The sequence below is a fragment of the Alexandromys fortis genome, unplaced genomic scaffold, assembly GCF_014885135.2.
Source record: "Alexandromys fortis isolate MF-2015 unplaced genomic scaffold, M_Fortis_MF-2015_v1.1 scaffold_163, whole genome shotgun sequence".
NCBI classification, from domain to species: domain Eukaryota; kingdom Metazoa; phylum Chordata; class Mammalia; order Rodentia; family Cricetidae; genus Alexandromys; species Alexandromys fortis.
In genome coordinates this window covers 1,889,985-1,914,524 of record NW_026068085.1, presented here as the reverse complement: position 1 = coordinate 1,914,524, position 24,540 = coordinate 1,889,985, and the positions used below count along the sequence as shown (strand labels likewise).

The 24,540-nt window shown below is 39.9% G+C and overlaps 1 protein-coding gene across 5 annotated transcripts in view; it reads left to right on the top strand.

Moving 5' to 3' along the window:
- Positions 1 to 24,540, top strand: part of Mctp1 (multiple C2 and transmembrane domain containing 1) — a 573,693-nt gene that overhangs the window by 254,624 nt on the left and 294,529 nt on the right. For all 5 annotated transcript variants that reach the window (XM_050122206.1, XM_050122203.1, XM_050122208.1 and 2 more), the window contains exon 2: positions 17,886 to 18,000. In XM_050122206.1, the coding sequence (XP_049978163.1) occupies positions 17,886 to 18,000 (115 nt within the window). The remainder of the gene's footprint in view (positions 1 to 17,885; positions 18,001 to 24,540) is intronic.

The window sequence follows — 24,540 nt, the reverse complement described above, 5'->3', positions numbered from 1 at the left end:
AGGAGATAAGCTCTCTCTATGTTAAATGCTACCATTATAAGAGTGTTTCTTTTGAAATAATTGTCTGGTTAAATAAGTTTTCTGCTTTGTATCTTCTAGACACAGCTAAGAATTTATGAAATACAGACTGGCTGAGGGCCTTGTCTTTATCTATGTCAGTGTATCCACACCCTAGCCCAATAAAAGGGCTAATATAATACTGAGTGAGAGTATGAATAAAGAAAGAAAGGCTTGATTGGTGGCTGGAAGGCAGAATTAAACATTGGAGCCAATGACCTTTTTAAGAGGCTGGACCTGGTTAGGGTGTGACCTTTTGGGTACCCAGAGAAAACCCACCAGCCCCCACCCCAGGGCACTTTCTCTCTCTCTCTGTCTCTCTCTCTGTCTCTCTCTCTGTCTCTCTCTCTGTCTCTCTGTCTCTCTCTCTCTCTCTCTCTCTCTCTCTCTCTCTCTCTCTCTCTCTCTCTTTCTCTCTCTCTCTCTCATTCCTGCATTACACACCTGAGGTTGGACTTCTCGTTCCTGTTCCTTGAGTTTCCCCTTATGATAAAGAATAATAACTAAAATCTTTTAGTGTTAGCTTGAGATTCTTTGACTTGCATTCTTACCCCCTTGAACAGTAACATCTGTCACCCCACATGGGGTGTGGGGCCCAGTTTACTCCTCTTTCAGTACCCCTGTGGCAGCCATGTGGTACATTGGGCATTGACTCTCCCCACCCATGGCTCCAGCCAGCATACAGCCACTGGGGTCCTGCGTACCCTGGGAATGCAGCACAGCCCTTTGTATGTTACTCTCTCTCCAGCCAGGTATCCCTGCAGTGTGCACCAATGGAAGGCTCTGGGTTTTCTCTTCATACTGGTCACCAGGCTCGCGACATCACTTTAATCGCTTTAATAACCACTCTCAATTTGTTAAATAACGCATATTTTTCAGTATCTAACACACAAAACCAATTCGGACAGTCCACGGTTTGCATTTCCCAGCCATGCAGCTGCAACTGCAACACCTGCTGACTGGTAATGGATATTGCATCTACTCCAACTTAATATAATTGCCTTACTACAGGTGAAGATTATAAAGCTACATAATTTAAAAATCCAAGAATTCAATAAAATTTTGCTTATGCTATGAATAATATTCTGAAAGGCTTATGTGGTTTTCCTCTTACATCTCTTTATTTGATTCTAGAGATTAGCTTTGCTTTTCATATTATCTTATTTAAAATGGTTTAATAATAGAGTTAAAAATGGGGCACTTTAAAAAATAATACAGCCTTTACAGACTAATAATGACCAACTAAAAGAAAAATATCAGCACTTTGGAGAAGAATACAACCAATTTGACAGACAAAAGCCAGTCAATGATGTAAGGTCCTGAGACATTGTCTGAGAGAACGCATGCTGTTAAGTTTAATAATCAAAAACTGTTAAACAGTTATAGTATATTGGCAGATAGGGTGTCTCTCTGAAAACGTAATATGTACACCATCAAAATTATGTTTCAAGTTATGTTTCAAAATTACCATCAAAAGGATGAGATGTTATCTTTACTGGACAAACTTCATACCTTGAAATCCTCAGTGAGGGCATTAAAATAGAACACTGGACAGAAGATCCAGACTTTATAAAAGCCAATGGTAAACATATTTTAAAAGATTAAAAACTTTGTCAAAATTGATTAGCAGGGATAAAAGGTACAAGGACAGGGTTTAGCCTCATCAGTATGTGCCAAACTCCATCATGGCTTACCCAGAGTTCTAACTGCCTATTCACTGATATCCTAAATAAACCATCTGGCACCAAGAAACCTAAGGTAGTCAAAGAATATACAGGAAAATCTATACATATGAGTGATCTAAAAAATATTTAAATAAGCAATAGTGGCTTATAGATTACATTCACCAATTGTTAGCGAAATGGTGAAAACATGGGCCTCAGGCAATAAGGCTACTCCACATGATTGCCTTCAATTAATCTCGGTGGTCCTAGAAGACAGACCTCAGATGCCTTAAAAATGTTATTGAAGAACTGAGGCAAAAATTTTAAAAGAACAGAAAAAAGCAAAAGGACTTAAAATTTCCCAAAATCAAATTCTTGGCAAGGGTCATTCCTCTTATCCTTAGGACCAGGCTCACTACAATGAACACACCTTGTCCCTATGCAGCACAGCAGCTTTAAGTGGTTGGGGCAGGATTCAGGAACTAGGAAAGAGAGTTGAATCATATTAGCATTAAAAAGGGTCAGAGAGCACCCTTTAATGACATTTTACAAACATTATGTAAGGCTGTACAAATAGAAGTAACAGACCCAGGAGCTAGATATGTACTATTTGATCCTGGCTTTTGAGAATACCAACTTAGAATGCAAAAAGATCCTTGGGCCTTTAAAGGTCAATTGGCACCAATGGATAGATAGATCTTAATACAGTAAATGTTGAGACATTTGACTATAATCAGCACCAATGGATAAATAGATCTTAATACAATAAACGTTGAGACATTTGACTATAGTAAATGGTCTGTCAGTTACTCTAGGCCTTAGCTAAAGTTGGTTGCTTCAACATTGCAAATGAGTCTTGATACAATTGCTCAGGTAGCCAGATGTCTCTGTCATATTCTGCACATTTTGGCAGCTGCTTGATTGCATGTCCTGCCTACTCAAGTAATATTATCTCCCTTCTCAAGCCTTCAATGAGGATAAAGATTAGATAGTCATAGTTACCTTCCTCTTATGATTTAGCCAAACCATTTCCAATGCAAGACTTAGACTCCTTAGGATAGAATGATTATTAAAACATTTAGCATACTTTCCTTGCTTAATATTATTTATGCTGGTTATAATTCTAATTTTATACTTGATATATGTTCCTAGTATATATAGTTTTGTATTGGGTTTGGAACTCTCTTATTTAGACAAAAGGGGGAGGTGATGAGAAAGTTCTTTCAGCCAATGACCTTTAAGAGGCTGGACCAGATTAGAATGTGACCTTTTGGGTACCCAAAGAAAAACTTGTGGGCCACCCAGGGTGTTCTCTCTCTCTCTCTCTCTCTCTGGTTTCCACATTACACACCTGAGGTTGAACTTCTCATTCCTGTTCTATGAGTTTTCTCTTTACAATAAAGAATAATAACTAAAATCTTTTGGAGGTAGCTTGGGATTCTTTGTCTCTTGTCCTCCCCTGCCCCTGCACAATAACGGGCATATATACAGAACTTTGAGTGTATTTAAGGCTACTTAAAAGTTTCCATTTTAACCTCATTGGACTAATCTATAGATGTTATTAAGAGGAGGACAGTAGGGCATGATGGTGGTATCCTTTTAATTCTTTTATGCTTTAAAACATGTTAAATTATTGAGTTATATAAATTCTTACAGTTTATTCAAAAAGCAATCTTACTAAAGTTGCTCATTCTTATTAATGTGTTATACAATATTTTAATAGTTGTCATGTAGTTATATCACACTATATACCACAAGAGCTTAAGGAATTGACTTGACATTCACAATATAAATTGATCATACCAAGGTGAAATTGCCAACCACAGAAGAGTGGGAATCTGTGTCATGTGCCTGAGTAGAGCCCCATGGACCACTTCACCAGAGTGATGTGAGGCCCTGTAAAGAACATACATCACAGAGGTCACCGTGGGACAAGACTCAAGATCATTAGTTATATTTTCAACAGATCAAAGTACTTCTGTGGCCAATGCATATCAATGTTGATGCTTAATTTACTTCATATAATTCATTTGGACATAACAATGTTGAAGAGGTCACCATCACAGAGAGCATGATGCATGAGTTAATCTCTACTTTGAGTCAGCTATTCTTGACTATTCTGAGAGGAGTAGGCTATGCCAACTGTTTCTCCTCTGCACATGTAAGACATCATCCTGAGGCTTAGGTGAAGGTTAGCATTAAACTCAGTTCAGGATTGAGAACTGCAAATAGTCAAGTACTGTGAAGCGTAAAGCATGAGGCCCAAACACGTCCTGTCTCTGAATGCTCAGAAGCTGTATGGCATGTTTCAGCAGAGATGTGTGTGTGTTGAACATGGGAAAAGCAAGCAATCAGCAGAGGTATCATTTATAGACCTGTGGTTTTCAATTTACTCCTAGGCCTTTAGGATTCAGGGACCATAAACATCTGTGGTTATGGATATATTCTTCATTCAGCTATGTTCTAGAATGCCCAGCATGTGCGCGCGCGCAACACACACATATATATATGAGCAGACAATAAATAAAAATAATTGCTGTCAAAAATATTGTCTTCCAATAGAAAAGTCCTCTGAAACACTAACTTTGATCCTAAATAGTCAACAAGAATCTGGACTTCTGGGACTTCAGATTGATTTGGTAACCCTTCACAGGGTGTAGGTAAAGAGGCATCGGTCATAACCCTGGTCTCTAAATATACAGTCTAGTAGCTAGTCATGTGTTAAAATGCAATGAGGCAATACTAGTAGCAAGTATTGACATAGCTTAGCATTTAATATAGCTATATACAGGGATCTGAGGAGCAGAAAAGGACTGTCAGAGTAGAGAGAAAAGCTTCCCTTCAGACATGACCCTGAGAACTCCTAATTACCCTTTAAAACTCCTATGATAAAATGTTGAAAGCCAGGGAACACTGTTAGCATTTACGCTGGTGCACACATCTGTTTGTCCTTTAGTCCTTAGATTTTTTTTTGTCATTTCTTTCAAGGCTTGACACAAAAAATGAAAAATAGTATTGATCAATAAGGAGATGACTAGCATAATGAAGCAACATCCAAGAGTGAATATAATAGAAATATTTATTTTTAAGAGCCCTGTCCCTGCAGGTATAGAGAACAAGTCAAACTGTGAAATTAGCTGTTGTAACTCTGTGTGTATATACATGTAACAACAATTAATGAGCAAAAGTCAAGAATTTGAAAGATAGAAAGGAGGGATATTGGAGAAGCTTGGGAAGGAAGAAAAATCAGAGGGAATTCATATAATATAATCTCAAAAAAATTAAAAAAATGAATTAGAAAAAAAGAATTTGAGTCACTTTCTCATGGTCCCATCTCAGACACAGGATTGAAAATCAGACGCTCTGTCTTGAGTAATATCCTAAACCATATCATTATACGTTTCCTGAAATACATAGTCAACATTCTAACATCAGGGAATTCTGAGATCTTTAATTATAAAATAGATCCCATTTAATCATATTTTTGGAATTACATATGTGCTTGAATATTAAGCATAAACCCCATATAATAAGGCCCTGCCCTGTCTTTGACTCTACTTGGAGTTTATGTAACCGTTTCCCCAGACCTCTTGACTCAAACTCTAGCTCATGAAATCCTGAGTCACTTTACCAAAGGCTGAGGCTCTTGTTCTCTAAGATCTATTGTCCTCCCCTTAAGGGCCAGCTCTGCAGTGTTCACTGAGTCAGAGCCTGGAGTCAGCAAGTGTTTATCAGTTAGCAGGCACTTCACTAAAAACTTGAGTTAGGAAGATATCCCACATAAAGGGTAAAAAGCAAGGCCAACTTATAAGTAGGCTACTTCCAAATCATGGCGAGTTACATCAAGGAAACAGCAGATCTCTGCATTGATGGTGATCAGGGAAGGCCTCCTAAGAAGCAGCATACGATGACAGCTGAAGAGTGGAAAGGACCCAGTCATTCATCTTAATGGCCTGCAAGAGAAGGAACAAATAAAGTATCAGCTGTGACAGCTCCTGGGGGACACAGTTCCCTCTGCTAGAATGAATTACAGGATAGACAGAGTAAAAGACCACTGTCCTCATGCAGCTTAGCATAGATGTGGGTTGGGCTCAGGCAGTGGTGACAGGCTCATCAAAAGGATGGAGTTAACTCATCGCTTGGAAGAATCTTAGTGGTTTGCTGTTGGGTCTCATGACAAGTTTGTGGGAAAGGAAGAGAGAAACCTATTGCTGTGCTTCTTTGGGTGGTGTGTGCTTTTCCTGAGATAAAAGAGAAAGGTCTGGGTAGAAATACTTTGGGAACAAACACTGAGAGATCAGATCTGGATTTGATTTGCCTGTGAGCCATCTGAGTAGAGAGGTCAAAAGGCAGCCGGTCATGTGGCAAGAGAGTCAGGACACTTCTAGATAGACACAGAGAATGGGTGTCCTCCAAGGCTGTGAGAATGCATACACTGAGACATGGCAAAGTGTGGAGATCAATGAGATCATGCTCTTCTCACTGCCACAGGACCACACATTGTGCTCCCCTCTGCTTCCTGATGGAAGGGCGAGCATAGGTTTACTCTGCTCCTAAGGCTGCATATAGCAGAACAGAAGTTGTATTCTACAGACAGGAGGAAATTCATCTCTCCGTTCCCTCATTTTCCCCTCCCAGAGTATCATTTTTTCCTCACCATGACTTTACTTTTGAGTAAAATAAAATGCAGCTTATCCCTGTAACTCCACAATGTGACCCCTTACCAACAAGAACTAAATCCTTCGATGGCCCTGCCTCCCCTGTAGGATAAATCTCTCATCCATGTGCAAAGGAAGAGAGAAAATTATACTCCACCACATTTCTTCGTGGGAACAGTAAATTGCTGTGACACGCTAGGAATATCTAGTGAGCTCCTGCGGAGAGAGGTGTTCTGTGCGTGCGTGGGGCATGACTTGCAATGAGAAAGCCAGAGTCACTGTGGTGATGGACTTCCTGATGTCTAGCTCCAACCACATGAGCCACATCCTTTAGAAAGTCATGCTAAGTCACAGAACAAGTGCTAGTCAATTAAAGAAAACATGAGTCAACAATATGCATATGCAGTTCCCAAGAAATTTGTTAATGGCTAATATTCTCACAGTAAACATGTAAACACAAGAAATTGCTCATTTTAAAGAGGTCACCCAACTTAAATTTCATGTGATAGGTCAGCAATATTGAAGGTGTAGTTTACAATTCCTTACCTAAAATATGTACCATTTTCATGCTCAGTTTCTCTCTTCTCTGTACCTACAATAATGAGAAATAAAAGCCAAGAGGCATGATGGTTTCGAGGGTTAGAGGCTGAGGGTGGGTAGGGAGGAAGATGCCAGTTTCCAGCACAAGGAAGCCTGTGGGGGAGGACAGTACCCTTAGTGGAAATACTGCTTGGTTGTGGTGACCAGGATCCGGATGGGTTTGTGCAGAGAGATTTGGCAGGAGAGGAAGAAAATTTTGATTAATGCTAATGGATAGTTTTAAAATGCGTGAGATATAAAATAAATAAACTCCAGAAATGTTGAACTGGGCATCTTTGTACATGGGCCTTGCAGAAGACCAGCTTACTGGAACTGCACGATGGCATCCATTTCCAGTGCCCAGCATGGGCACCACCAGCTCTGGTTAAATATGGAAGAAGGAACCGTGACCAACCAGATACTGCAAGTAACAAACACAAAACTGACTAGAGCTTTAAAGCAATCCTTAGCTATAACCAGCACTCCTTAGCTATAACCAGCACCCCTTAGCTATAACCAGAATTCTTTAGCTATAACCAGCACTCCTTAGTTATAACCAACACTCCTTCGCAATAACTAGCACCCCTTAGCTATAACCAGAATTCTTTAGCTATAACCAGCACTCTTTAGCTATAACCAGAATTCTTTAGCTATAACCAGCACTCCTTAGCTATAACCAGCACCCCTTAGCTATAACCAGCACTCCTTGGCAATAACCATTATAGCACTCCCATTGTGAAGTACAGGTTTGGATAAGTAAAGTTATAATTAAGATTTAGGGCATGAAAATTACAATGTGGTTTCAAATGTATAATTCACTTAGTGATTTCCCGTTTAATCTGTGAGAATGTCATCATACATACACACGAGTATGAATTTTTATAATAGAGTAGTTTGAATCCACTTCTATTTCCTAGCTACGCTGTAGTTTCCAAATATCTGAAAATTAGAGTAGTAAGAATAAACATCTCTTAGGTTGTTTTATGTGTATGAATCTGTGTGCTTCATACATGTGTGTGCATGGAGGCCAGGGAATAACACTGAGAGTCCTGTTCTACTATTTCCTTCCTCCCTTCAGTGTCTCTCACTGACCCTGGAGCAAAGCTGGTGAGCATCACATCCCAGTGGTCCTCCTGTCTTGGCCAAGCTAGCACTGGTTACAGGCATATTTACAACCAGCACTGGTTACATGTATGAGCACCACCAGCACTGGTTACAGGTGTGAGCACCACCATCAGGGGTTATAGGTGTGAGCACCACCAGCAGGGGTTACAGGTGTGAGCACCACCAGCAGGGGTTACAGGTGTGAGCACCACCAGCACTGGTTACAGGTGTGAGCACCACCAGCAGGGGTTACAGGTGTGAGCACCACCAGCAGGGGTTACAGGTGTGAGCACCACCAGCACGGGTTACAGGTGTGAGCACCACCAGCAGGGGTTACAAGTGTGAGCACCACCAGCAGGGGTTACAGGTGTGAACACCCACCAGCAGGGGTTACAAGTGTGAGCACCACCAGCACGGGTTACAGGTGTGAACACCACCAGCACCGGCTACAGGTGTGAGCATCACCAGCATGGGCTACAGGTGTGAGCACCACCAGCACGGGTTACAGGTATGTCAACCCCAGCCTGGCTTTTATGCAGAAGCTGGGCATTTGAATTCATGTTCTCATGTTTATGTGCCAGCAAGGTTTCTTACAGGCTTAGTTATCTCCTTAGCTTCTTGGATTTTATATGCAAAAGAAATCAGATATTGTTTACATTCCATCTTTGTGATGTTTTGGGTTGCAAATAATGAAAAACACAGCTTAACTGAATTAAATGGTAAGGGAAAATTATGGACTAATTTCCCAACCCAATCAACTGAGAAGCTCAGTTGTTCGATCAGTTACTGCTCCCAAGCCCACTTGTCGGCTCGTTATGGCCTTCATCTCCCATTCATCTACCTCTTGAGGTCCCACCTTGGCCAGCTACAGCTTCTTGATCATCATCCCAGCATTTTCAATCAAGTCCCAGAATGGACCCTGATGGGAATGACTTAGGCCCTGACACTGTCACTGTGGTGACTCGTTCTATCTTCTGAGCTAATGAGAAGTCAGCTTCCCCACAACACCTCAGCTTGTCAAGACTGGGGATCTGGTGATGGAATGGTGGGGTACATGTAGATCACTTTGCTTACACAGCATAGTGCGAGGACTCACCATTTCCCAGGCAGGAAGTTCTGTAGGTCTCTGAGCTAGCTTGTGAGTTAACACACAGAACATAAGCCTCCCTTTTAAAAGCTATTTAAAACAGAGCAATTCCATCAGGAATCCCTGACACAGCCAGTCAAATTGTAGGTTTCTGTGATGAGTGGCATGGAGACTCCGGCATCATTTTAAAGGGGCAGCTTAACATTCAGTATGAGGAAGCTCTGAAAGCAAATAGAAGTGACAGCCTTATCAACCCCTTGTCATGTGATAGTGTGCTCATCCAGACAGCTGAGTATCAGCGTGTTTTGCTTTTTTCTTGCATAGTTATTACCCACGTAGATTTTATTGTATATTGATAATTTAGTTTGTCAAATCAATACAACTTACAATCCATCTCCTGTGGTAGTAACATTTTAGAATGTGAAATCTCACAAATGATCATATTTCAAAAGATAGTGAAAGATATTTTTGATTTTTTGTCTTTTTAAAAATAATTTATCTTTCAGCCAGGACTCTCTCAGATATAGTAAGTAAGAATAATTGACAAAAATATACTTTTCTCACACATATTGCCCTTGATGAGAGCATTTGACTCATGAACGAAGAGTTTGCCACAGTTCTGAAATAGCTGTGGCATTTGTTGCCTAAAAATTACTTTGACATCTGCCATCTACACACACTTCCCACAAAGCACTGGAACATCTGCATGCCTTTTCACCCACATCTGCACACCCTTTCCCACAAAGCAGCGGAACATCTGCACACGCTCTCCTACAAAGCATTGAAACATCTACACACCCTAACTGGAAAATGGTGACATCAAAGATGTTTCAGTGCATGCCCTTTTACCCACAATGCACTTCCCTTCTAAGTGAGTCTTAAAGACAAAAGCAAAACAAAACAAAACAGCAAATCATACATGGAAATTAATTCAACTTTGATATCACCATTTTCCAATTAGATGGAAACAGACTAAGGATAATGCAGGATCTAAATATTTTATCTCACTGTAGGATAACAAGTGCTTCACATATATCTTATTTAATCTTCACAAACCATCTACCCACTAGGTTCTTTTTCTATCCCTGTTTTAGAAGATGGGCATATGGACTATCAAGTTATCAATTGGAGGAAAACAGCTGCAGTCTGTTCTCTTTTATTTTGAGAGTAAGATGGGAATTCAGGAGACAGGTAGTCAGACTTCACTTTCAAGTGAAGATCTGAGGCCCTGCAAGGCCAGGACTTTGTCTGAGGTAACGGGGCTAATCTGAAGGAAGAAGGGGAAGTACAGCACACATCTGACCATTAGCTTAATGTGTGGTGCTGGCATCTGCCTCAGAGACACTGGCTATAAATTGGTTGCATTACCTTTCTGGAGAATTATTTTGATTAGATACAAGCACTCTACAAATGGACTTTCTTAATAATGACCACGTGTTTTGTTGTTTGCTTTTCTGGTGCACTAGGAAAAGGAAGTAGGCGGGTGACAAACCAGAGACTAATCCACAGTGACAGCAACTTCTTTGAACCTGTTCTTATAACTCGGTGCCTGCTGATACAGTGGGATTAGCACCACAGAAATGTTTTTACAAAAGCATGAGGTTTTTATGAATCTTAAAACGGTCTTAAACTTATAGAAAATTGTGAAGATCAAAGAATTTCCATATACCCCATGCTCAGTTTTCTCCATTTCTACTATCTTATATTTGATGGAGGAAGGACATTGGTTAATTATAATAAAGAAACTGCCTTGGCCCATTTTATTGGTTAGAACATAAGTAGGTGGAGTAAACAGAAGAGAATGCTGGGAGAAAGAAAGCCGAGTCAAGAGTCGCCATGATTCTCCCATTCCAGACAGACGCAGGTTAAGATCCTCTGTGGTAAGCCACCTCGTGGGCTACACAGAATATTAGAAATGGGTTAGAACAATATGTAAGAGCTAACCAATAAGAGGCTGGAACTAGCCGGGCCAGGCAGTGTTTAAAAGAATACAGTTTCCGTGTAATTATTTCGGGCATAAGCTAGCCATGCGGGCAGCCTGGACGCAGCCCCACTGCTCCTTCAACATATATTAATACCAATTTTTCTATTTTTATATTGAAAAGTATACAGAGGATGAAAAGATGGCTCATTTGGTAAAGTGCCTGCCACATAACCATGAAGACCTGAATTTACACTGCCAGCACTCATGTAAAAATCTGAGTTTGAGACTGGGTGGTTGTGGTGCACACCTTTAATCCCAGCACTTGGGAGGCAGAGGCAGGTGAATCCCTGTGAGTTATATGCTAGATTTGAGCTAGTTCCAGGACAGACTCCAAAGCCTGTCTCAAAAAAAGAAAAAAAAAGAAAGAGAGAGAGAGAAGGAGGAGGAGGNGGAGGGGAGAGGAGAGGAGGAGGAGGAGGAGGAGGAGGAGGAGAGGAGAAAGAAATATAAAAAGAAAAGGAAAGAAAAAGAAAACACCCCCCCCCAACAAACAAACAAAAAATCTGAGTCTGGGAGGCCTGTGTCTGTGATGCCAGTAGGTCAGGACAGAGACAAGCAGATCACTGGCTTTTCTCCTAGGTCCTAAACCTGACCTCATCAATGAACTTCAGCAAATAGGGATCAATCAAAGAAGATATGTAGCACTGTCCTCTTGTGTGCATGAGCATGGCAAGCATGTACACTTATACACGCACCACATGCACGCATACACACACACACCACATACCACACACTATATACCATATGCCACAAACACAAACTTCTCACTTCAGTTGGATTTTCTTTATTATTTATGCTCTATTTTCTTCTCCACAATTTCAGCTAAGATGCCACAGTTCATTTAGTTTTTATGTGTCCTCAGAATTCTCATAGCTGCATGGCTTTCCCTACCTCTTTGTTATCTTTTCAGTATGTCCTGGTGTTTGATAATGTTCACAGTTTTGAGGAGTGCTGGGGAGGTGTTTTCACTTTGAGCTTGGCTAGTGTTTTCCCAAGTGGTCAAGTGGGGCTGTGTTTGGAAAGGAAGGCCACAGAGATGAGGTGCCTCTGGCTACATCTTACCAATGGTATGAGCTCTCACCATGAATTGTCCCTGCTGCCGTGACCTCCTGCCCTTGCCTAGTGCAGTGCTTTGCTTTGCTCCAGTTCCTCCCTTCCTCTCCCTGCTGACTCTTTGAAAAGGGTGCTAAGTAAAGCACACACTGTAGGAATGGGAAGTGTGTCCTATTTCCTCAAGGAATAGCTGCAGGTATTATTTTGGATTCTTCTCCCCATCTCATGTATTTATTAAATCAACTAATATGTACTAGCATAGAATCTCAGATATGTGGTTTTTTACCATGGATTAGAATTCAGTGCTATCCAGTGGATTTTGTTGCTTGAAAACTTTAAATAATTTCTCCTCTGAGGATTTGCAAAGAAGTGAATAAATATCACTACTCTCTACGGGTTCCCTGTGCCAAGCTCCGTGTTGGTAGTTAGGTTTGTTTTGTAGGGAATAGCATGCTGTTTGCACAGGTGAGCATGAGAAACCCACGCCAAGCACAGCTATGCACCTGCAGCTGTGACTGTTCACAGAGATGGACTATACTTGAGCTTTATTCTGAACTTCTGTGTGGATAAAAATGGTAGAGGGTGCGCTTTGTTCATGTGAAGTCATTGTTGAAACAAAGCAAGTTTGTGCAATTCTGTTGCACAATTATTTTTATTTCAATCTAAAAAATAATTTCTTTTCATTTTTTATTTATGTGTGTACCATGGACATACAGGTACCAGAAGAGGCTAGAAGAGGGCATAGGATTCCGTGGAGTTTCAGGCTGTTATGTGCCACCTGGTGTTGGTGTTAAGAAGCTAATGCCGGGTCTTCTGGTTCATCTTTCCATTTCATATTCCACACTATTAAGTCATCTAAGGGTGGAAACAGTAAAGGAAGGCATTATAGTCTTAAATACTTTATATTCCTACTCTTTGTGGTCTTAAATCCATATAGATTACACAGCTGTGGAAAACATGAAAACTAAAATGTAGGAAGGAAATCAAGTCAACCCCAATGTAATTGTTTTTCCATTGCAAGGCACTTTGACCTTTACCATCCTCAGAAGTGTCCTCTGTGAGTTGCACAGTATGCCTTTTCAATATGAGCGAGGGAAGATTCAGGAAGAGAAACCTGGGCAGCTAACATTAAAAGCTCTGATGACATTGCTTGTACCATCACGGTTTGTTCAGCCAACCCTGGTCCCTGTGGTCTAATTGCAAAGCATAGTAGCCATGTATAAAAGGACAGGGAAGAGAACTGTGTTGTCTTTGTTCTTACTCGGGTTTGTATAAACTTGATGTGTAGGTGGAAAGGTCACCAATGAAAATGAAGCGATGTTACAGGGAGCAGTCAATTTGCAGACAGACCATGTGTGAGTAATCAGCATTGTGGGAGGCCCAGAAAAGGCATTCCAGGAACTCTAGATTTCGTACTTTTAAAAAACAAAAGCAAATCTTGCTATGGGTTAGGATTGGGTGTTTACACACACCCCCACCCCCGAGACTAATGGAAATTCCCAAATCCCACATTTAATCCCAAAGCTGAGGCTGCAGTGAGTCTGATGTGAGGAGAGAGGAGAGCTGGTATGTGCGGTGACTGCAGAATAACCCATCTGCCACCAGATTCATCCTTTGGAACCCCAAAGTCTAGTTTTGAGAGTCACGAAGAAAAGAGCAAGTGTGCTAGCAGCAGGATCAGCAATGTCTTAGCTATAGACTAACGAAGTTGCACTGTGGCATTGGTGTTCTTTGTCCTCACCTAAACTTATGGGAAGCGGAGTCTTTACTACAGATGCTGCTTCTCTCCTGAGTCAGTTTTGCTCATATGGAAATGCGCTGTTACTAATGGTAAAATCAAGGGGTTGGGGGTGTGGGCATTAAATGTAAATAATTTCTTAATTTTGTTCATGTGATTATATTTAAATAAAATTCAAAAAGAAATGGGGAGTTCCTTCGTCTTAGGGCATTAATTTGGTGGCAGGTGTTCCCACCCTGCAGCAGGGACTCTGCCCTTAGAAATACACTGTGAAAAACAAGTGTGCCTCAGCCTTCAGGAAGCCTGCAAGGTAACAGGAAGATGAATGTCAAAAATAGATGAACAGGTCACTAGCTCCTTATGATTGCCGTAACTGTTGTGAAAGAGCCTTTTTCCTGGTCTCCAAAACAGGCTACTACAGTGAACAAATGTTTGGGTGTGTCAGTCATTTGAAATAACCAGCATGTCTTTCTCAGAGTTATATGTTTGCCTGATACTTTGGGCATGTATTTCTTAATATACCTTTATGTTTGGAAGCTTATAAAATGTTTTTTTAAAAATGTTCAGGCAGTAGTGGCACATGCCTTTAATCCCAGGACTTGGGAGGCAGAGGCAGGTAGATCTCTGTGAGTTCGAGACCAGCTTGGTCTACATGAGACAGTTCCAGGACAGGCTTCTCTACAGAGAAACCCTGCATCAAAAAAACCCCCAATATTTATATTAAAATTATGTCATTTACCATGTTCCCTTTCTTCCATCTGGTCCTTCCCATCCCCCTTTCCCCTGCTCCCTCTCAAAATCCTGTCCTTTTCAGTTGTCACACACACACGCACACACACACACACACACACACACACACACACACACACACACACCTAATTACATAAACCTACACGTAGTCTGTTTAGTGTTTCTTGTATGTATGCGATTTCAGTGCTGGTCATTTGGTATTAGGTGACCAATTTAAGGCCTCATTTCTTCTGTTTTCAGTATTTCTTAGTTGACTGTAGTCCTTTGGGGTGGGATGAGATTTCCCCTTCAAAGTTAGCATGTCTATTAGCACTGTACTTCTTGTTTAACTGCTAATACTGTCAAGACATCAGAGGTGAAGCTGCCCTCCCATTTATAGGACACACAGTATCCAGAGAAGCTTTCTGGTTCCCCCCACTCTCACAATCTTTCCACACCCTCCTCCTTCTCTGTGACTTAAATGCAGAAGTTGTATTGTAGATGTACATATTGGAGTTGGGCAGCCACAAGCAATTGTTCTCTCTACTTTGTCTTGTAGTTTTCTGTAATATTTTTCCTCTGTTGTAAAGAGAAGTTTCTTTGATGAGAGATGTGAGTGTTACATTATCTGGCTGAGCCCTTGTGCAAAAGCAAAAAGATTTTTTAAAAAGATAATTTATAATAAAACAAGTCACTTCCTTCCAGTCATCCTGCAAGTCTTGAAGCCATTGTGCAAATCTGTGGGGCCATACCTCTCTAGATCCACTTAACTCCCTGAGGTCCTTCTTACATAGGGCAGAAGCTGCTGGAGCCTGATGTGGTGGTCTTGATCATGCTCCTTCCCTAGTTTCTGTTTTTCTCCACTCTGTTCCCTCCCCCAAGGAACTCAACCCTAGCTTCTGCATGACTTTTTTTTTTTTTAATCTGCTTTCCTTATCTTGTCAGTTGGCAAACTGAGTTGATTGCATCTTCTCCCTATCTCTCAGACCCAGCTCTGTTTCTCTGACCATTGACCAGATCATGCTCTGTGACTTCAATTGCACTGTTTTATATATATCTCAGATACTAAGAATTTGGTAAATGCAGTCTGTATGTATGACTTTTCTCTCCAAAAGTCCGTGGAGGCTTTTATTTATTCATTGGCTGAGATCTCTGCAGTAGCACCACGCTCCAGTATTTTTCTTTCTTTCAAAATAGTGATGACCGCATGCAATGTGTGCAAAGATGAAAGACAGAAGACACCAGGAGTAAGTATTCGCAACAAAACAGTGATTGCCACGTACAGGGTTCAGGGAAATGGGGAGAAGTCAGTCAAAGCACAAAACCTTTCAGTTTTTAAAGGGTGACCAAACTATAGAAGGATGACAGTAATATTGAATTGTATATTTGAAATTGTATTAAATATTCTTAATCATAAAACAAAATACAGAAAAGGTTAATAATACAGGGTAAGAGCTGTATTGACTTGTCTTAACTGCAACAATCATTTCAAAATTACATGACTATCAAGTCATTCTATTACATGCCATAAAATAATAGGATTTTCTTTATTACTTAGTTACACATCAATACAGCCCAGGAGTGATATGAAAGAGAACAGAAGACAAAGGGTTGGAGGAAGGGATGAAAAGAGGTTGGAGGGAGGGAGGGAGGGAGGGAGGGAGGGAGAGAAGGAGAGGAGAGAGAGAGTTAGAAATATAGAGCGAGAAATAGAGAAATAGAGAGAGATTTATCAGTCAGAAAAGTTCCTGTGATATTTTTCTTAAATAAATTGTAAATAATAGAAAATATACTAGCATTGTTCAAACTGGAAAACCTGACAAGTATATGCCTCAACATGTGTATTCGTGGATACTTGAGTAAGGAAGAGTAGGAATAGTTACATCCCAAACAGCTAATGTAGCTATCATAGAAGGTTGAGAGATGTGATCCAGTCTTAGTTTTTATTGTGAGAGACTTGGCTTGTGTTGTCGTTAGCAGGAATTAAACGGGAAAGGCAGTTGGGGGGCAGTAGATTTGGCTTGTGTCAGTGTTAGCAGGAATAATGAAAAGGCAGGTGGGGGATCTCATGCAGAAGAGCAGGTGAGATTAGCAGCTATTTGGGTGTGAGTAGGAGGCAAATGAAGAAGTCAAAGATGGCTCAAAATTTCCAGCCTGGGGGCCTGGGGACTGCAGCTACCATTTATGAATATTATGGGGAACAAGATGAATTCTTTTCATTGTTAACAGAGAAGAGAGAATGAGTTCAAGTGTCAATCAAAGTAACAGTGCTTCTTGTCTTAAGTAATAATTGCTCCACAAGGAAAGCTTTCTACGTGGATCTTAAAATCTCAAATAAAGTACTGATTCGATGAAGGGTGACACTGTGGTGTGTGAGTGAGATCTAAGGAAAGTTTTCTTGACTCTGCTGGATAATTGCCTTTCCTGTTAATTGGGGTGCCAGGAGCCAGATTGTTCATTTCTGTTCTTTCTTACCTGTGCAAGTTTTACAATGAACCAGAAAAGAAATGAGAATCTTGAATAGTCTCAAACCTGGGGAGAAAGTAAGTTCTCCTGCTGTATAGAAGCTAGCGAAAACTAAAAAATATGTGGCCTGTGCATTTTTATTGCATTGCTCTTTGAAACATTCCATCAGGCAGCCCTGCTGAAGTCTGTGGATCGATAAATACCATGAGCACTTTGATCCAAAGAAGGAAGCGTTAGAATTGAGCCCCACTGAGAATTTGTTTCTTGCAAATGCTGTCAAAATGCTGGGAGAATTTATTTCTATATATTATGTCATATTTTATGTTGGGTCTGAAATAGAATTATATAATCCATCAGTAAGAGATATTTGCATAAATGAATGAGTCAATACAGTCATCTGAATAAATCCTTTCAATTTTAAGTTATGAATAAGTCAGCTTCTTTTGCACATCTTTTTCTCTTCATCTTTCATTGTGTTTTTACATCACACTATTTCTATGTTAATTTTTCTTAAATGAATTATATAGTCATTACATTATAAACAAATTGCTAACTAAACAGAGTTAAAATAAGGTATTTATATTGCTGCCATTCTTTTATTTCTAATTTAAAAACTCATGAATTTTAAGTCTTCAGAAAACTGTTTGTGATGATTGATTTCATTAGATAATTCTCATAATTCATTTTAAACAACATGCAGTCTCCCATTGGAGAAATTAGACCAAAGGAAATAAACTTAGTATTTTGTATATTTCTTATTTTTCAGAAAATAAATACAGTTGGAAACAGTAATGCAGATGTCCCTTTGGCTGATCCCGGAATGTACCAGTTGGACATCACACTAAGAAGGGGTCAAAGTTTAGCTGCCCGTGACCGAGGAGGTAAACCTTTCAGAACACAGTCCTCTCAAAGCTTTTTCTATGTGCTTGTTGCAGATTTTGTTTTCTTTGTTAACTTTGGATTCAGAGACACACTTTACTATGTGACTTGACTACTTTAAAGTGGAAGATACAGATTCCGCAATTCTGACCCAGCTGGTGAGGTTTCCACAAAACTCTTACAATACTGATTTCTCAGTGCATGTTATCAATGCAGTATCTGCATTCATATATTATATTAAGGTATACATGTATGGAGGTGAGCACACATTCAAATAGGTGAGATATACTTATGCGAAGGTGGGTGTACATTTATATAAGTGAGATATGCATGTGCACATGTGGGCATATATTTACAAAGGTGATGGATGCATAGTATGGATAAGGTACACATGTACATAACTGAGGCATAGGTACATAGTTGAGGATGCATTTACACAGGTGAACATAAATTCGTATGGGTGAGGCATATTTCTAAATAAGTGAGGCATACATTTATGTAGGTAAGACATAGGTGGTCATACACACACACACACACACACACACACATATATATATGAGTATACAGTTACATTAATATGGCATGCATTTGCATTCATTTACATGGGTAAATTGTACACAGGTGAAACCTACGTTTATGTAAGTGAGTCTACATTTAATTAGGTTACACAAATATCTGTTTAGGTGATCATACATTTACACAGATAAGGCATGCATTTACATAGACATATCTTTAGATAGGTGACAATACATATACACAGCTGTGTCAGAAGTTGACTTTTGATAGAAAATGTTTTCTTACTCGGAGTCGTTCAGTTTAATCTGCTGATGTTGTGTTATCCAAGAATACCATCTCCTCAACACTTGGATACTGTCAATCAGCAGCTGTCTGAACCTTGGTTGACTGCTTACTTCCTAGTAGAGTATACAGAAATTTGTAGGCAGTCCAAGGGGAAAAGGCAGTCAGTACGTTTTAGTTCTCAGATTCCAAATGCTTGAGCAATCTCTTCATGAATTAGTCTGGGACACACAAGAGCTTTCTAGACCCAGAGTAGAGGCAGACTCATGGAAAGAGTTTCAGTAGACTGGGCAGAATCCTAAGGGAGCATCCAGTATCTGTTCTGCAAGAGTTAGTGGGAAGTTACACCTTCAGGATGCTAAGTAGAGATGTATACCTTCCATCAGGAGGAAGGATGTTCCGTACGCCTACACCAGACCATCTCTGGATACAGACAGCCTCCTGACTGTGTGATGTGTTTGCCTCCGCACCTCACTACAAAGAATGTCAGAGAAACAAGATTAAGGATGCAAGTTATCATTTCTATACTTTGTCTCTAAATGATGATTTATTTAATGCATTAATGAATTTTCATAACTAGAAATTTAAACATGGATTCAGTTTTAAGCAAAAACTAATACATGCCATAGCATTCTTAATGAATGGATAGTGAGAAAAATGTTAAATTTAAGTAGACAAAGGAAGCTTTTCAGAATCAAATGTCTGTTCTGAAAGCTAAAGAAAAATAGTTATTGAATTAGACCATCTCAGAATAAAGAAACAAATAAAGACAAATAGCATGCAGTTAACATCATTTAACAGAATATTTTTATTATTCAATGTGATCTCAAATTAAATTGACTCATTTGATCTAAAATACAATTAAACCAAGAAGCAATATCAAACTTTTAATCCCAGGTCTGTTCCCAACATTGTTAAACACCTATATAAATAGCTACTGGTTGTATCATTGTTTATAGTTATGTAATTATTGAAACAATATAACTACTCAAAGATAGGTAAATAGTTAAAAAAAAACTATATATCATCCATGCAAGAGCATAGCCTGTAATTGTGAGAAAAAAATGGTAGGGGGTGGGGAGTAGAGTAAGAAAAATGTCTAGAAGTTAATGTGGAAAAATTGACAAGATAAATTGTTAGGTTCATGTAACCAAAGTTCAAAAGAACTTTGGTATCAATAGAAAGCAATTTTTCTTGTAAGAAGTGAAGAGCTATAATAAATCAGGTAGTCTGCTAATTTCTGCAAAAGAATACACAGAGAGAAAGTTAGACCCTTGTAGTAGGAGCAGCAGGCTGTGTTCCTGCTGCCCGGTCGCCTGGCTCCTGCACAGCTAGCTTTACCTGAAATAACAACACACAAATTGTATTCTTTCAAACACTGCTTGGCCCATTAGTTCTAGCCTCTTATTAGCTAATTCTCACATCTTGATTAACCCATTTCTAATAATCTGTGTAGCACCACGAGCTGGTGGCTTACCAGGGAGATTCTTAACCTGTGTCTGCCTCAGAGAGGAGAATCATGGTGAATGCCTGGCTTGGCTTCTTTCTCCCAGCATTCTGTTCTGTTTTCTCTGCCTACCTAATTTTCTGTCCTATCAAAGGCCAAGCAGTTTCCTTTATTAATTAACCAATGAAGCAACAATAGAAAGATGACCCTTCTCCATCAGACCCTAATGGAATTGGTAGCATTCTGATTAGAGGTGAGAACAAGTGCTGAGAATGGGGTGAGAGTGAATAGGTAAAGTGACAGTAACTGTAACATTGTGGCTGGGCTTATTGGGGTTTCTGTCCTGCCCAGTTCCCACAGCCATTTGGCCCCAAAGAAAATCACACAGAGGTCTATATTAATGATAAACTGATTGGCCCATTAGCTCAGGCTTCTTGCTAACTCTTATAACTTATATCAACACATTATTCTTATATATGTTAGCTATATGGCTCAATACCTTTTTCAGCGAGGCAGGTCACATCCTGCTTCTTCAGTGTTCTTGGCAGGGCTGGAGAGGAATGGGCTTCCTCCTTCCCAGAATTCTCCTGTTGTCATTACCCCACCTCTCCTTATACTTCCTGCCTGGTCAATTAGTGTTTATTTAAAACATTATTGACATAATACAGACAATTCTTCCACACCACTTCCCCCTCTTTTTTTTTAATCAAAGGAAAAATATCCATAGTCCATTTTTTTGGGAATGCAGGCATAGTATTCCAGGCTACTTCTGGCTGGTTGGGGGTGATGATAATCTTATGGGGACCTAAAGAAAATTTAGAGTTACAGCCAAGTCCTGACTGGAGTATCCTGTGAGTCTTGATCATATCAGGCAGCAGTTTTGAATCTGTTCTGGACATAGAACTTTGGCATCTGAGCCATCTGTTTCTACTGGAGATTTCTCAGGTGGTCTTCCTTGATCAAACCTGATTTTTCTTAGCTCAGAATGAATCCACAGCCTCTCATTTTCTGTGGAAACAAAAGCAAAAATTTCTTCTCCAAAGTAACATACCTTTTGACTTCAATTTTGAAGTCAAGGTGTTTTCAAAATACATACCTTGGATTAATTTAGCAGCATTTATAAGTAAATATCTTTTAGTAGCTGTTGCTCCTTCCCCAGCTTTCAAACAATTCAAAGAGAGCATAATAACATACAGTATCCAGATTCTCTGTGTGTTTTCCATATTTATGTGGCTTTATTTTAAAATCTATTTCTTTATTTTTACTTTTAACTTTTAGCTTTTTGAGACAGGTTCTCTGTGTACCTTTGTCCTTGAACTCCCTCTGTAGACCAGGCTATCCTTGAACTCACAGAGATCTGTCTGTCTCTGCCTCCCAGGCATTGAGATTAAAGGTGTGTAGCACCATACAACCCATTTTACAAGTAACATTTCTCCAAATGAATTCTTCTTTCAGTATTGTTCTTTCTAGATGGTATGCCATGAAAATCAACACAAAGAGAACTATGCAGAAATATTACAATTTAGAGCATGACTATTAATTTTGAAAGTACTTAATAAGTATGCTAAGATCTAGCTAGCAAACAAGTAAATATACTGCAGATTCTGAGACCCAAATTTCTTACTGTTGAAAAAATGATGTGTAAGTATATAACAGGGATAATCTAGACTAAGTTCTCAGATGTCACAGATATCAGTTTCAACTGTTATCTATCTATCTATCTATTGAGATAGATAGAAATACACATGGATAAATATGTCTGCTTTGAATCTGTCTATGTGGGGCTAGGAACAGTGACCGATGTAATAACATAGTAATTAACACACCAAGTGTCCAAATCTTGGTTTTTAAATACAATTATCCTACTGAAAGTGATCAGGATTTTTGAGAAATTAATGATTACAGACCTGGGTAGGGAAAGTACAAGATGAATTGGGACATTTTGCATGACAAAAAGTCAAGAAGTACTCAAAAACTTGCTAGCAGAGTGTCAAAACACAGAGGCCACTTCAAAGAAGCATTATTGACTACAGTTGAGACAATCAACAGGAGTGTTAGGGTGGGGATAATGTGCGGACATAGGAAGAAGCAGATATCTACCTCCATGGTAAACCAATGACTGGATGCGTAGATAGGAGGGAGAGGAAGATAGCTTTCCTTGGGCACAAAGCTACCATTTAAGGACACCACGGTCATAACAATCCCAGGCAGAAATTATGCTAAAGTTGTGTATGAAAATTCTGATGTGAAGCAGAGTATTTGGAACATTTCAGGGTGTAGCTGAGGAAGAGACTTCCCTGGCCAAGTTACAGTTTACAGGCAGTCACCACTGGTAGTCGTAAGATATGCAGGCAGCTCATGCTTCACATGCCATGTGCTAAGAAATGTACACCATGACTGTGGCCAATTGTGTCAAGGCTCAACATGCTTATAAGTATATAATCTTGGCAAACTGTGTCATCTTAGGATGCCATTTGCTTGAGCATAGCAGGCTTTGTTCTTCCCTTAAGATACTGTGTCATCTTTCTCCTATCCCTCTTTCTAGAATTATTCATGTATATGAATTGTACAGAATGTTGGATTTCATCGTTAAATTTTCAAACATGTATCATGTGTGCTAGCATTTAGTCCATTACCCTGTCTTAAGCAGCATATAAAATATACTAAACTCACATCTAAATCCAGAGTCTCTTGTCCCACATACCCTGCTTTACCACAGCTTCCAGTCTGGATTTCATGTGGAAACAGCATTGTTTTTCTGATAGTGGCAAATTATTCTCAGATAGAAGCATGGAACAGTTTTCAGGACAACAGGCAGACTATGTATTTAAGGAAATATTACTTAGCAGGCAAGAAGAATATACTGTGTAGTTGAGATGTTAATTTCAACCTAACCTAGCTAGTTTTGCTCTTGGAAATTGTTTTAAGTATGTACACATGTGTGATACATGTGTGTGTGCACGTGCATGTGTGTGTGTTTGTTTTGTGTCTGAAAGTTCATCCAGGGGGTTCATGCAGGGGGTTATGGACTCAGAAAGGGTCATGAAGTCATATTCCCCGGAGCTGGAATTAGACAGTATAAAGGCCTGATGTGAGTGCTAGGGATTGAACTGTGGTTCTCCTTGAAAGCAGCAAGTTATTATAATTGCCACCTGTTGTGATAAAGACCGTGACCAAAAGCAATTTGGAGAGAAAAGGGATTATTTGATTGTATGACTCAATCCAAGCCCTCCACTGGGAAAAACCAAAGCAGGAATTCAAGCAGGAACTGAATAGGAGACCATGGAGGAATGCTCCTTACTGGCTTTCTTTCTGAGGTTTGCTCAGCCTGCTTTCTTACACAGCCTAGCATCCCCTGAATAGGTGGCGCTGCCACTTGAAGGGTAACTAAGAAAATGGCCTACAGATCTGCATGCATCTTAATTGAAATTCTCTCTTCTCAGATGACCCTAAATTGGGTCAAGTTGATAAAAAACAAAAACTAACAAGCCATTTCAACAGCAGAGCCATCTTTACTGCCCCAATGATAAGGTTTTTTTTTTGTTTTGTTTTGTTTTAGGTAGAAGAAAAAACTGAGTTAAGTTTGTGATTAAGTTTGTGAGTTAAAATGTGATTTGACATTTGACTAGGTAGTGTAGGGTTATCTTAGATTTGTAATATATTTCAACTAACTGGTAGGACAACTAACTGGAATTAGAGAATTTAAGTCAAAAGGCAACTAGAAAGCACTGGAGTTATGTAGGAATATGACTTTGATTAAGGGCTTGAGTTTGAATTTTTTTTTTCAGTTACAAAAATGCCCTTTAATTTTCATTATTGTTATCAGCACTGATTATTACACCCAGGAAGGCCACTGCTGTTTTGCTTTTTGTTTTTAAGTTTTTTCCATTTCATTTTTTTTTATTGAGAAAAGGAAAAAAAAAGTTTCCGCCTCCTCCCAGCCTCCCATGTCCCTCCCCCTCCTCCCACCCTTCTCCCCCTCCCCCCACTCCTCTCCCTCTCCCACCCCTCCTCTCCCCCTCCCTCTCCAATCCAAAGAGCAGTCAGGGTTCCCTGCCCTGTGGAAGGTCCAAGGTCCCGCCCCCCACCTCCATCCATGTCTAGGAAGGTGAACATCCAAACTGGCTAGGATCTCACCAAGCCGGAACATGAGGTAGGATCAAAACCCCATGCCATTGTCCTTGGCTTCTCATCAGCCCTCATTGTTCACCATGATCAGAGAGTCCGGTTTTATCTCATGCTTTTTCAGTCACAGTCCAGCTGGCCTTGGTGAGCTCCCAATAGATCAGCCCCACTG